This window comes from Elephantulus edwardii, unplaced genomic scaffold, assembly GCF_000299155.1.
Source record: "Elephantulus edwardii isolate Elephantulus edwardi_28Jun2011 unplaced genomic scaffold, EleEdw1.0 scaffold00012, whole genome shotgun sequence".
In the NCBI taxonomy this organism is placed as follows: domain Eukaryota; kingdom Metazoa; phylum Chordata; class Mammalia; order Macroscelidea; family Macroscelididae; genus Elephantulus; species Elephantulus edwardii.
This window is the reverse complement of record NW_006399762.1, coordinates 3,218,986-3,233,488: the sequence shown is the minus strand read 5'-3', so window position 1 is coordinate 3,233,488 and position 14,503 is coordinate 3,218,986. Positions and strand designations below refer to the sequence as shown.

Here is a 14,503-nt window from a genome sequence, read left to right as displayed (position 1 = left end):
CAGTGTTGACGTCACTCTGTCAGTCAATATTATGTAAAGCTGGCCCCTTTTTTACTGAATCGTTATCAATCGTGATATATTTCTCTAGACTGGCCCCTCTTGACAACACGCCTGGAGTATGTGAGATGAAGTTTTACTATCCTGTTTCATGGAAGTATTCTGACTGTACTTCTTCCCATGTAGATTTCTTCATTCTCTTGGCAAACTGTGATACATTTAGTATTTTCACACCATTCAAAGACATCAATTATTTTTTGGGCTTTCTTATTCATTGTCTAATTTTCACATGCATATGAAGCAATTGAAAAATCATAGATTTCCTCAGGCACATTTTAGTCTTCAAAGATACATATTTGCAGTTTTGCACTTTAAAGAGGTCCTTTGGAATATGTTAACATTCTGCAGGAATGTCTTAATTTCTTGACTGCTGCTTCTGTGAGTGTTGATTATAGATCAAGTAAAATGAGCTTCTTCAAAACTTCTCCCTTTTCTCCTTTTATCATGATGTTGTTTATTGGTCTAGTTGGAAGGATTTTTGTTTTCTTTTTATTGAGCTATAATTTGTACTGAAGTCTTTAACCTTTATAAATAAGTGCTGAATTTATCCATCTTTTTTGAAGGTTAACAAAATCTTGGCAAGTGTTTTAAATAAATTATAATGCCAAAATTATCTAAATGTGTGAAATAACGTAGGAATATCATGTGAGAAAAACAGTACACAAAACATGGATTTAAAGGATAGTGTAAATATCTACAAGAAAAAAGTATATAAAGAAATATGTCATAATGTTAGATATTTAGGTTGTGAAATATCAGATGAGTTTAAAAATTTTCTGAAATGAAAAAATATGCATATGAATCATACACTGTTTTCTTATTTGGTGCTCTAGATTGGAAGTAAATATGCTTCCTGATAAACCACTTAGTTACTAATGTTAATCAGATCTTAAGTATTTCAGTATAAAAGTATATAAAATTTTCTTTTAATTAGAAAATAAAACATTTTTAATTAGTGTTATAATCTTTGTTTTGTCTTACAAATATCTATTAATTTTGCTTTTTGTCTCATACCTTAATAATTTTAGATTTAATTCAAGACTGGTCTAGTGATAGTGCTCCAGACATTTTTTCATTTGTTCCATATACATGGACTTTTAAAATCATGTTTCATCAATTTGAGATGATTTGGGCTGCTAATCAACACAATTGGATTGACTGTTCCACCAAACAACAGGAAAATGGTAAGAAATTTGTTAAAAATTAGGTAAGTGTTCTGGTCATTATGAAAATTCATACTGACTTTATGATTTGATCAACTCAACACGAGTTGGTTCTCTCAAGTTGGTTCTGACTCATTATAGCTCTTCACAGGGTTTCTGAGGCTCTAAATCCTGAGGAGGGAGAGTAACGTCCCATATTCCCTCACCACAGAGCTGCAGATGTGCTTGAATTGCCAGAGCAGCAGCCTTTTGGTTAGAGGTGGAATACAATGCAGACCGTGCCGCCTCATTATATTTTAGTATATGCTAGCATTTCTCTTTTCTCATTATTTTCTAAGACAATTTTAGGACCATTGCAGAGTTTGCGACTAAGTATATGTTGTCTTATTTAAGGTAATTTTTAATAAAAATTTATTAAAGTTAAAAAGGTAAATTTTCTCTTTTTTTTTTTTTTTTTGTAGTTTATCTGGCAGCCTGTGGAGAAACACTAAACATTGATTTCTCTTTGCCTTTTACGGATTTTGTGCCCGCCACATGTAACACCAAGTTTTCTTTAAGAGTATGTATTATTGAATAACTGTTTATTTCACAAAAATTATTAGTAATTTTCTTCTTCAAAACTATCCTTTATTTTCCTTTAGAAGTCCTATGTATTTGAGTTCTCCTCTTCATTTAGCTCAAGTGATGATCCTTTGATGTGCCAATTCAATATTATTAAAAGCCAGTTGAGGAAGCAATTCTTAATAGAATCATGTATTTTGAAAATGATTAATAAAATCAGAACATTTTCCACTTAAGTTTATAGTGGCAAGGCAATTTTTAACATTTTGTTCGATTGTTGATTTCTTTTTTACCTGTTAAATGGAAACTGTTTGTTCCCTAATTTTTAAAATTTCTTCCTTTTTTCAATCAAACTTAGTTTTCGTCAACATAAAGTGTTTTTCCAATTTTCTGCCTGACCATTCAAAGTAAAATCTTCCACTTGAAAGTTATATTTATTGTCTCTACGTTTTCAATATTATTGTAGATATATCTGTCAGTAATGTGCTAACATTTATATATTTAATTGATTACTTTTGATTATTATAAATTGTTTTATAGGGAGAAGACGTTGATCTTCACTTGTTTCTGCCTGATTGCCATCCCAGTAAATATTCATTATTTATGCTGGTAAAGAATTGCCATCCAAGTAAAATGTCTCATGATACTGGTATTCCTGCTGAATGTCAAAGTGGTCAGAAAACAGTTAAACCAAAATGGCGGAATATTACACAAGAAAAGTAAGTCACACACAATTAGTTGACCTAAACATTTTGTATTCATATGTGGAGAAATAGTTATTACTTTAAAGAATAATGATAAAATTTGATCACCTATAACTAGTGTCTGTATAAAGGAACAAATAATAAAAATTGTTTTTAACCCTTTATTAGGGCTGGTTGGGTTGAATGCTGGACCGTCCCAAGTGTGATGTTGACGATCGATTATACATGGCACCCAATTTATCCACAAAAAGCAGATGAACAGCTTAAACAATCCTGTAAGTGCTATTATATGATTTGTAGCTTGAAACAGCTGTTGTTAACAGTTGATAATTATCTGGTTCATCTTCAAATTATCTGGTTCAACTCATCTTCGGGTTGGCAGTTCAGAACTGTACATAGTTTTGAAAAGATTCTGTTATAGTTAACTTTTATTGTAAATTTACCATGTATCAAATACTAGACCCAGCTGTTAAAAGCTTACATTACCTTATTTAATAGTTTTATTAAATATATGAAGTAGTAAGAAGCTCTGATGGCCTGGTGAGAATAAACCGCACTGAAATCCCGAAGGCACACAGTTTGAGGCCACTAGTCGCTCCACAGAAGAATGATGGACAATCTCCTCGCCTGTGAAAACCTGAAAACCTGCTGGAGGATCAGCTGTGGGCTGCTTCCGACTCAATGGTACACAACACAACAACAATATGAGATAATATTTTTCTTTTTTAAAAGATTTGACAAAATATCCTCCCAGCTAAGTAATTTTCTCAAAATCTACCATGCTAGAAGCAGTAGAGCTGAAATATGAAAGAAGATCTAGGTGAATCTTTATAAAATGTTTGGTGTTCAATATTAGTTTCTTTAATGTATTCAAGTTGTTATTATATAATTTATAGTTCCTTAAAGGTGATATTCTCTGTTATGTGACTCTAAAAGGAAACTAAAGTTAGCTTTTCTTTGTATTTCTATTTCTACATTGAGTTTCAGTTTCAAATCATAGCTTTTTTTAAATTTTTTATATGCATGGTGACTTAATAATGTCATGCTGTATTTTCAAAAACTATTTCAAATATAATTAAGGCCTAATTATATCTCAAAGACTCAGTGAAAATGCTTGTTGACTTTGTTAACGGGAACTTTCTGTTGATGCTGTACAATCCAATTTTTGTATTTCTGTACATATGGCAATATGGTTGTTCTTATCTGCTTATTTTCATTATATAAACATATAGCATTTGAATATATACATGTTATTGTTGTGTGCTGTCAAGTCGGAACCAACCCACAGCTGACCCTCTGGTGAGTAATTCAGAGGCATTTAATCACATGGGAGGAGATTACCCATCCTTTTCCCGCGCCACCAGAGCTCCCTGACTATATAACAAGAGCATCAGAATTAGTTACTCTGTTACAAAATATAACTTCTTAGTTAATACTTACTTGAAGAACTTCTAAGAGCTGCTTCTTCTCCAGTTCCAAAAGCTATTAATCTTTTTTTTCTCTCCTCATACTTTCTTTCAGTGTCAGAAATGGAAGAAACAATGCTTTCAGTATTAAGACCATCCCAGAAAACCGACAGAGCGGTGTCTTCACCCCCTACTTCTTCACGACCACCTGTTGATCCCTCCGAGCTTCCACCTGATAAGCTTCATGTAGAAATGGAACTTTCCCCAGATTCCCAGATCACTCTCTATGGACCTCTGTTAAATGCTTTTCTGTGTATAAAGGTATAATTTTCAAAATAACATCTTTAAACATAGGCAGAACATTTAAAATCTAATAGAAAAATTGAGATTGTTTGAAATAACAAGTTGGGCAATTTGCACTATAGAATATACGTTATTTACGGTTCTTGGTATTTTAAACTCAATTATAAAATTTTTTATAAATGTTGTTGTTGTTGTTGTGTGCCAGTGAGTTGGAGCCAACCCGACCTTCCCAGAGGTTTTTAGATGAAGTAAATTTCATGGGAGGAAGTTGCCCATCCTTCTTCCATGGAGCAGCTTGTGAATTTGAACGGTGTGCATTTGGAATTGCACCACAGCTTCTTACCACTAGTTCATCAGAGCTCCTTATATTGTAAAATGTGTATGCTTTAATGAAGCTCAGTTTTATTAAGCGCTTAGTATGTTCCAAGAACAGTACTTACTACAGACATGATACAGCATCTGTTTTTGAGGACTATATAGGCCAAGAGCGCTCTGAGGGTGTAGACTCTGATGGTGAGTTATGCTATTGAACTAAGATTTACACATATTACTTGGATTGAAACTACCAGCAGTTTTCAGGAGTAATATGAGCAGTCTACTTTCAGTATTTACAGCCTTTGAAACCGAGTGGAGGGATACTATGAATCAGAATTAACTCCATGGCAATGAATTTTGATTTTTGTTTTTTCACTCCTCCTGAAGAGAACAATAGATGTATGTTGTTGTTGTTGTTATATGCTGTTGAGTCACCTGTGACTCATAATGACCCTATGTATAATAGCTCTAAACCCTACTCTATCCTTTGCCAGTCTTAGTGTCTCTGACATGCCTATCCCCATTACCCCAGTGACTGAATCAATCTACCTCATAGAGGGTCTTCCTCTCCTGCGCTATCCCTTCACCCTGCCAGGCATGCTATCCCTCTCCAAGGGCTGGTTCCTCCTTGCAGCAAGTCCAACGTATGTCAGAAACCTTGCCGGGAGAGCAGCCTGGCTTCACCCTCTCTAGGACGAACTTATTTGTTCTCCTAGCAGTCCATGGTATATTCAGTAATCTTCTCCAGCACCAAAGCTCAAAGGCATCAACTCTCATTCTATCATCCCTAGTTGTTCAGTTCTCTGATTCATAGCAAGTAATTGCAAAGGCCATGGCCTGTAAGTCACACCTTAGTCTCCAGACTGATATTATTGTTCTTCAGTACTTTGGAGAGGTCTCTGATAGCAGAGATTTCCATTGCAATTCATCTTTTAATTTTCTGGCTGCTAGTGTCAAGAGTGTTGGCTGTAGAGTCAAGCAAACTAAAGCTGTCAACATTATCAGTCTCTTCATCATCCATGATGCTTTCAATTGGCCCATTGGTGAGAATCTTGATGTTGAGCTTCAATTCATATTGAAGGCTGTAGTCCTTGACCTTCTGCAGCAAATGCTTCTGGTCCTCCTCACTTTCAGCAAGCAGGGTTGTGTCATCTGCGTAACACAGATTATTGATGAGTCTACCTCTAGTTTCTGATGTCACACTTCTCCTCATAGAGCCCAGCCTCCCGGATAATCTGTTCCACATATAAATTGAAAAGATATGGAGATAGGACACATCCTTGTGCACACCCTTCCCAATTTTGAACCATGCAGTGTTCACTTGCTCTGTTCTGTTCTTGGTCCAAGTATAGGTTTCATTTAAGTACAATCAAGTGTTCTTGGATTCCCATTCTTCTCAGAGTGAGCCACAGTTTGTTGTGATCCACACAGTCAAATGCCTTTACATAGTCATTGAAACATAAATAGACATTCATCTGGTACTCCCTGTTTTCAGCCAAGATCCATCTGACATTAGCTGTAATATCCCTAGTGCCACGGCCTCTTCTAAATCCAGCCTGCACTTTAGGTAGTTCTCTGTTGATGTACTGTTCCAGTCATTTTTTGGATAATCTTCAACAGAATCATGCTTGCATGATACATATAGATATGCTTTAATGAATGCTAAGTAATGTGCATAGTTAATTCATTGACAATGCAAAAGCATTTGACTGTGTAGATTACAACAAATTGTGGCTAACATTGAGAAGAATGGGAATTCCAGAACACTTGATTGTACTCATGGGAAACCTCTACTTGGGTCAGGAGACATTCTTCACGAACAGAGCAAGGAAACACTAATGGAAATTAGGAAGGGAGTGGATCAAGGATGCATCTTGTCTCCATAGCTTTTCAGTCAGTTATGCAGAACACATCATTTGGGAGGCTGGAGTTTATGAGCAGAAGTATGGCATCAGAATTGGAGGAAGACTCATCAACAATCTACATTATACAGATGATACAAACTTGTAGTGAGGAGGACCTGGAGCATTTACCGCAGAAGGTCAGCTGTAGACTTCACTATGGATTTAGGCTTAACATTAAGACAAAGATTCTCACCACTGGCCAGTTGGCAGCAACATGATAGATGGAGAAGAGATTGAAGTTCTTAAGAATTTCAGTATACTTGGGTCCATACTCAACACTCTCACACCAGCAGTCATAAAATCAGAAGATGAATTGCATTGGGCAGTCTGCAGTCAAGACCTCTTCAATCTGCTAAAGAACAATGATGTCAGTCTAGAGACTTAAGGTGTGCCTAATTCAGGCCATGGTCTTTCCCATTATTCGCTATGCATCAGAGAGCTGGACAATGACTAAGGGTGTCAGAAGAAGAACTGATGTCTTTGAGTTGTGCTGGAGAAGAGTATCAAACCTACCTCGGACCACCAGGGGAATGATTGTCTTGGAAAGAGTGAAACCAAGTTTCTCCTTAGAAGCAATGATTTTGAAGCTCTGTCTGACATACTTTGGTCATTTGGCCAACAGGGACCAGTCCTTGGAGAAGGACATCATTCTTGAAAGGGTGGAGGGACAGCACAGGAGAAGAAGAACCTGGATGAGATGAATTGACACTCTTACTGGGGCAGTGGAATTAGGTGTGTTGGAATCAATGAGATTAGCTCAGGATAGAACAGGGTACATAGGGTCACCATGAATTACAGGTAACTTGACGGCACATAACAACAACATAGATGCTAATGATCATGTTTTAATATATGCAAATTAATGTACAGGATAGGGTGAAATTTTCATCTGTGTTCACAGAAGCATAATGATTTTTAGTGAACTTGACTGCACCTAAAAACAGCAGTCAGCATCTCCGTAGAGTTATCTGTTATCTAAGGGTAATTGATTTCAAGATAAATTTTCTTCAAGTTAATCCAAAAATATTACATTATAACTGTGAACAAAGGTTTGTTTAGACCTTTGTCTTAGAAATCAAAGCAGATATATGAAAATAGACTTCTTCCTATCGCTATGTGCCATCTCTTTGCCTGTGATTTGAGCACTTTTCTGAGATTACTTTTACTAACTTCATGAATTTTCATGTTTTTCTTGAACCTTGCTTTGCTTTATTGTTGATTGTTTACTACATCTGATGGAGAGGAAAATGATTTGGAAAGGGTGGAGGATTGGCGAAGGAGAGGAAGACCCATGGCCAAGTGGATTGACACAGTGACTGCTACAATGGGCTCTGGTGTGTCAGGAAGTGTGAAGATGGCACAGGATAGGACAGCATTTAGATCTGTGGTTCATAGGGTTGCTATGAATCATACTCAAATCGATGACACCTAGTAACAACAACAACAACAAAAATTGTTATTGTTGTTATATGCCGTCAAGTCTTTTGTGACTCATAGTGACCCTGTGTACAACAGCCCTAAACCCTGCTCTATCCTGTGCCAGTCGCACTGCCTCTGACACAACCATCCCAATTACCCCAGTCACTGAATCAATCCACCTCATAGAGGTTCTTCCCCTCTTGCGCCGTCCCTCCACCCTCCCAAGCATGATGTCCCTCTCCAAGGACCTGTCCCTCCTTGCAGCATGCCCAAAGTATCTCAGACGAAGCCCCAGAATCATTGCCTCCAAGGAGTAGTTTGGTTTAACCCTCTCTAGGTTGAATCTGTTTGTTTTCTTGGCAGTCCATGATACATTCAATACTCTTCTCCAGCACCACAGCTCAAAGGCATTAATTCTCCTTCTGTTCTCCCTAGTCATTGTCCAACTCTCTGATGCATAACAAGTGATTGCAAAGACCATGGCCTGTATCAGGTGCACCTTAGTCTCCACAGAGACACCGTTGCTCTTGAGTACTTTAGAGAGGTCATTAACAGCAGACTTTCCCATCGCAATACGTTTTTTTATTTCCTGACTGCTGGTGCCAACAGTGTTGGCCGTGGAACCGAGCAAACTGAAGCTGTGAACAATCTCAATCTCTTCGCCATCCATCCTGATGCTACCAGTTGGTCCAGTGGTGAGAATCTTTGTCTTCTTGACATTGAGCCTCACTCCATACTGAAGGCTGTAGTCCTTGACCCTCTGCAGCAAGTGCATGAGGTCCTCTTCGGTTTCAGCAAGCAGGGTTGTGTCATCTGCATAACGCAGATTGTTAATAGATCTTCCTTCAATCCTGATGCCACAATTCTCCTCATAGAGCCCAGCCTCCCGGATAATAATGCTCTGCATACAGGTTGAAAAGGTGTGGAGATAGGACACAACCCTGGTGTACACCCTTCCCGATTTTGAACCATGCAGTGTTACCCTGCTCTGTTCTGACGACTGCCTCCTGGTCTAAGTATAGGTTTCACATTAGCACAATTAAGTGTTCTGGGATTCCCATTCTTCTCAGAGTCAGCCACAGTTTGTTATGATCCACACAGTCAAATGCCTTTGCATAATCAATGAAACATAGATGGACATTCTTCTATTAATTCCCTGCTAACAAAAATTAGCAAAACATTATCTAATTGCCAATGTATATGAGTATTAGAATTACTTAGAGTCAGTAGAGTTTTATAAAGATTCTATTTGGAGTATGGAGCTCTTCCCTAGTCATATTTTGAGAGCCTTCCAACCCTAGGGACTCATCTTGCAGCACTATTATCTGCCAGTGTTCTTCTACTTATTCATAGGGTTTTCAAGGATTAATTATTTCATAAGTGCATGACTAGTTGTCCTTAGTTTGGAAGCACTACTGAGACCTTTATATGATGAGTGACCCTGTTAGTATTTGATATAACTGTAGCTTAGCTTACATAATAGTCTTTCATAATCAGAGTATGTTGTCAGAAAAAACCAGTTCCTAGAAAAGGACATCATGATTTTAAAACAAGCGTCAGAGGAGAGGAAGACCTTTAACAAGATGGATTGACACTGCAACTTAAAAGTGGGCTTGAGCACTGTGGAAATTGTGAGAATGGCACAGGATTGGATGCTCTTTAAACCTTTTGTTCATAGGATTGCTATGACTCAGAGTTGACTCGATGGTACCTAACAACAAGAAGTAAATAATTGAGCATTCATGTGTCCAGCGTTTAAAATCTATTTAGCTAAATGTTTGAAATGATATATCCTGGTTACACTACTATCATGAATGCTTTATCAACTTTAATATGAATGCTCAGTTTTATTTATTGATGAGCTTAAAGTATGTTAACAGTAGTTACTGAAACTTCCTTTCACACACTTAGCACGGTATTCTTACTTTTAAACTATTAGGACAGTATATTGACAGAGATGTGCCAGAAGTTCAGGTAGGATTTAGAAGATGCCATTGCACCATGGATATCATTGTTGATGTCAGATGGATCCTGACTGAAAGCTGAAAATACTAGAAGAATGTTTGTTTTATGGATTATGCAAAGGTATTTGATGGTGGATTATAACATATTATGAATAATACTGTGAAACAGTGGAGGTCCAGAACACTTTATTAAGCTCATGTGAAACCTACACCTAGACCAAGAAGCTGTTCTTCAAATAGAGCAAGGAAGCACTGCATAATTTGGAATCAGGAAAGGTGTGTATTCATTTACTGTACCTGTTTGATTATGCAAAGGCATTTGACTGTATGAACCACCACACACTAGCTAACTATGAAAAGAGTGGGAATCCCAGAACACTTGATTATGCTTAAGCAAAATCTATACTTGGACCAGGAGGCAGTCGTCAGAACAGAGCAAGGGAACACTGCACATTTTAAAGTTGGAAAGGGTGTAAACCAGGGATGTGTCCTATCTTCATATCTTTTCAATCTATATGCAGAACAGATTATCCAGAAGGCTAGACTCTATTAGGAGAAATGTGGCATCAGGATTGGAGGTAGACTCATTAACAATCTGTGTTATGCAGATGACACAACCCTGCTTCCTGAAACTGAGGAGGACCTGAAGCGTTTGCTGCAGAAGGTCAAGGACTAAAGCCTTCTAAAATTGAAGCTCAATATCAAGAAAACAAAGATTCTCACCTCTAGGTCTATTTGCAACATCATTATAGATGGTGAAGAGATTGTAAACAGCTTCATTTTGCTTGACTCCACAATCAACACTCTTGGTACCAGCAGCTAGGAAATGAAAAGTTCTATTGCATTGAGAAAGTCCGCTGTCAGAGACCTCTCCAAAGTATTGAAGAATAATTATGTCAGTCTGGAGATTAAGGTTGGCCTGATAAGGCCAAGGTCTTTGGAATCATTTGCTATGCTGCAGAGAGCTGGACAATAACTAGGGATGATGGAAGGAGAATTGATGCCTTTGAATTGTGGTATTGGAATAGTGTTGAGTATACCATGGACTGCTAAGAGAACAAACTGGGTCATCTTGGAGAGGGTGAAGCCAGGCTGCTCCTTGGAGGCAAGGATTCTGAAGCTTTGTCTGACATACTTTGGACATGTCGCAAGGAGGGACCAATCCTTGGAGAGCGATGCCATGCTTGGGAGGGTGGAGGTACAGTGCAGGAGAGGAAAGCCCTCAATGAGATGGATTAATTCAGTGACTGGGATAATGGGGATAGGTGTGTTAGAGATAGTGAGATTGGCACAGGATAGAGCAGGGGTTAGGACTGTTGTACATAGGGTCACTATGAGTTGCAGGTGACTCAACAGCACATAACAACAACAGCAGCGTTTAGTCTGTATGCTGAGCTAATCATTCAAGAAGCTTGACTTTGTGAATAGAGATTGGCATCATATTGGGAGAAAGATTTATCAACAACCTGTACTATATAGATGAATGACACAACCTTGTGTGCTGAAGGTCAGAAGGATTTAAGACACTTGCTGCAGAGGATCAAGGATTGCATTTCATTATCAGGAAGACAAAAATCCTCACCATTAGTGCAATGGGTGACATCATGATAGCTGGAGAAATGATGGAAAGTGTTGATGATTTGTCTTGCTTGGATTCATAGATAATATCCTTGATACCAATAGTTAGGAGGTCAGGAGTTGTATGTTGTTGTTATGTCCCGTTGAGTCAGCTATAACTCTTAGTGACCTTATGCACAGTATCTCTTAACCCTGCTCTATCCTGAACAATCTCAGTGTCTCTTACATACCTGCCCTTATTACCACAGTTATTGTGTCAATCCATCTCATTAAAGTCTTCCTCTCCTTCATCTCATCTGGGATCTTCCTCTCCTGCACTGTCCCTCGATCCTTTTAAGCATGATATCCTTTTCCAAAGATTGGTTGCTCTTTTTTTTTTAATTATTATTAAATTTTATTAGTTTTAGTGAACATTTACAGAGATTTTGGGTTTTCATTCATTCATTGTTGCACTTGGTTGCTCTTTTCTATATGCCCAAAGTATGTGAGACACAGTCTCAAATCCTTGCCTCCATGGAGCAACTTGGTTTTGCCCTCTTAAGGACAGACCTGTTAGTTTCATTGGCAGTCCGTTCAATAGTCTTATTCAGCGCTACATCTCAAAGGCATTATACTAGAAGGGGTTGTTAACATTAGGAAATCTGCAGTCAGGGACTTCTCCAAATTGAGGAATAGCAGTGTCAGTTTGAGAACTAAGGTGTGCTTGATTCAGGCTATTATGGTCTTTCTAATTACTTGTTATGTATTTGAGAGCTGGAGAATAAATAAGGATGACTGAAGAAGAATTGATGCCTTTGAGTTGTGGTGTTGGAGAAGAGTACTGAATATCTCATGGACTACAAAAACAATATACAGATAAGTCTTAGACAAAGTGCAACTAGTGTGCTTCTTGGAGGCAAGGATGATGAAGCTCCATCTCGCATACTTTGAGCATGTTGCTAAGTGAGACTGTTCTTTGGAAAGTGACTTCATGCTTGGAAAGAGTGAAGATCAGTGAAAGAGGGAAAGACCCTCAATGAGATGAATTGACAGAGTGATGGCAGCAGTGGGCTCAAATGTGTCAGAGATGGTTAAGATGGCAGAAAATCGGGCAGAGTTCAGATCTGTTGTTCATAGGGGTGCTATGAGTCATAGTCAGTTCGATACACTTAAAAACTAGTCAAAAGGGACTAGTCCCTGGGGAAGGACATGGTGCTTGGAAAAGCTAGAGAGTCAGTGAAGAAGGAGACGACCTTCCATAAGATAAGGGGCTGCAAAAATGGGCTCAAATATTCCACAGCACCTAACAATGGCAGTAAGAGAAGATCCATTTTCAGTGGATTAATCTAATTCTTCTGAAGGATATAGTGGGATACTGTTGGAGAACTCCAAAGCAAATGGAAAACCAGCAGCCACTCGAATCCTTTATTCTAGTACCTAAATTAAAAGTTATTGTTATAATTAATAATTTCATGACATTTATTACTCTAAAACATATGATAGTTCTCACTGTCAACATACATATATATATTTGCTATATATCCTACATTTACCTGCTTAGTAAGTTCATACACACACAAACACACACACACACATATTCATTTTTAGGAAATAGTCTTTCTGATTTTTATCAAATACAATAGGATAGTTGATTAGGGTGATTTAAGGCTCTTATGTGAAAATTTTTTGTTCTTATCTCTTGATAGCAGGTTCTTTTTCTTAATATTTACAGGAAAATTACTTTGGGGAAGATGACATGTATATGGATTTTGAAGAGGTTATTTCTAGTCCTGTTCTATCACTGTCAACATCATCGAGCTCTGGGTGGACTGCTGTTGGAATGGAAAATGACAAAAAGGAAAATGAAAGTTCAGCCAAGTCAGTTCATCCACTTTCTTTGCGTCCTTGGGATATTACTGTACTTGTTAATTTGTACAAAGTTCATGGACGTCTTCCTGTTGTAAGTATCTGCAAATCAAGAATATTTGGAGTATACTAGGAAATTCACTCAAACTATATGTGTATGTTTGTACAGCTACAGACTCAAAAACTTTTAAAAAATGTTCTGTTTCCTTTCTCAGAACTCACATATTTGTTTAAAGCATTTTGCCTTGACATTGAATTGCTGGGTATCAGTTAAACTGATAAATAGCCTAGAATTTATATTTTTTTAGTTTTTATCCCTAGATCCTAGATCATTTTAGCATCTTAAAATGAACCTATTACAAAACTCAGTTCCACAAAGTTGACCGTGGAGTTTGACTTGTATCAGGCACTGGACACAACACAGGATTCTTGTTTACTCTAAGGGCTTCTTTGAATCTATTGAGGTTGACTGGATGAGATTATGTCTCCCTAAAGATTTTGGAATTGGGCTGCATAGGTCTAGGGGCATTGTGGGACACTGCAGTTTTTATGTTATGAGTCCAGGGTTGTCCACAAGACAAATCACTTCTGGAGGTCCCGTTATCTGTCCTTATTGGGGTCCAGAATAGTTGTTTGTATGTGCGTGTTTCTCTATGATAATGTTGGATTTTTTTAAATTAAAATTCCATAATTATTATAAATATAATTTTTATTTTTTACATCTTTTCTTTTTTCTGTCTCTTGAATATGCTGTTTTGTTTCATTTTAGCATGGAACTACTGATGGTCCTGAATGCCCTACAGCTTTCTTGGAAAGACTATGTTTTGAAATGAAAAAAGGATTTAGGGAGACTATGCTACAACTTGTCCTGTCACCTCTGAATGTATTTGTCAGTGATAACTATCAGGTAATGTGATAATTAATTAATATCAAGATTTAGGACTTTGTTATTCATTATGTCCCCCAAGACAATGTGCCTAGCTTCTGTGTACGAAATACATACGTTTTCAAATGAGAGTCTTTTAATTTGACTGTATGAAGCTTGCAGTGTGGTGACTGATTGCAACTATATGAAGCTGCAAGCTGATGGATATTGTGAAGTGTTTTTTATGCTGGATGAAGGATGGCAGCTCACCTCTTGATGAGGGACACATATGGAATGCTCGGGGCTGTTTTGGCTTTATTTTCATCCTCAAGTGGGTGTTAGTGGACTGGTCTTGCCAGGTGAATTGGGTGTCTCTGGCTCATAGTCCACCCACAGTTGAGCGTGCCGGAATTTTGAGG

General features: G+C 37.6%; 1 protein-coding gene across 1 annotated transcript in view; it reads left to right on the top strand.

Annotated features, from left to right (window-relative positions):
• Nucleotides 1-14,503, top strand: part of KIAA1109 (KIAA1109 ortholog) — a 249,312-nt gene that overhangs the window by 66,776 nt on the left and 168,033 nt on the right. Inside the window, exons 14-20 of the mRNA XM_006881048.1 lie at nt 1,086-1,241; nt 1,682-1,779; nt 2,322-2,500; nt 2,654-2,760; nt 4,007-4,212; nt 13,086-13,313; nt 13,989-14,126. Of these exons, the coding sequence (XP_006881110.1) occupies nt 1,086-1,241; nt 1,682-1,779; nt 2,322-2,500; nt 2,654-2,760; nt 4,007-4,212; nt 13,086-13,313; nt 13,989-14,126 (1,112 nt within the window). The remainder of the gene's footprint in view (nt 1-1,085; nt 1,242-1,681; nt 1,780-2,321; nt 2,501-2,653; nt 2,761-4,006; nt 4,213-13,085; nt 13,314-13,988; nt 14,127-14,503) is intronic.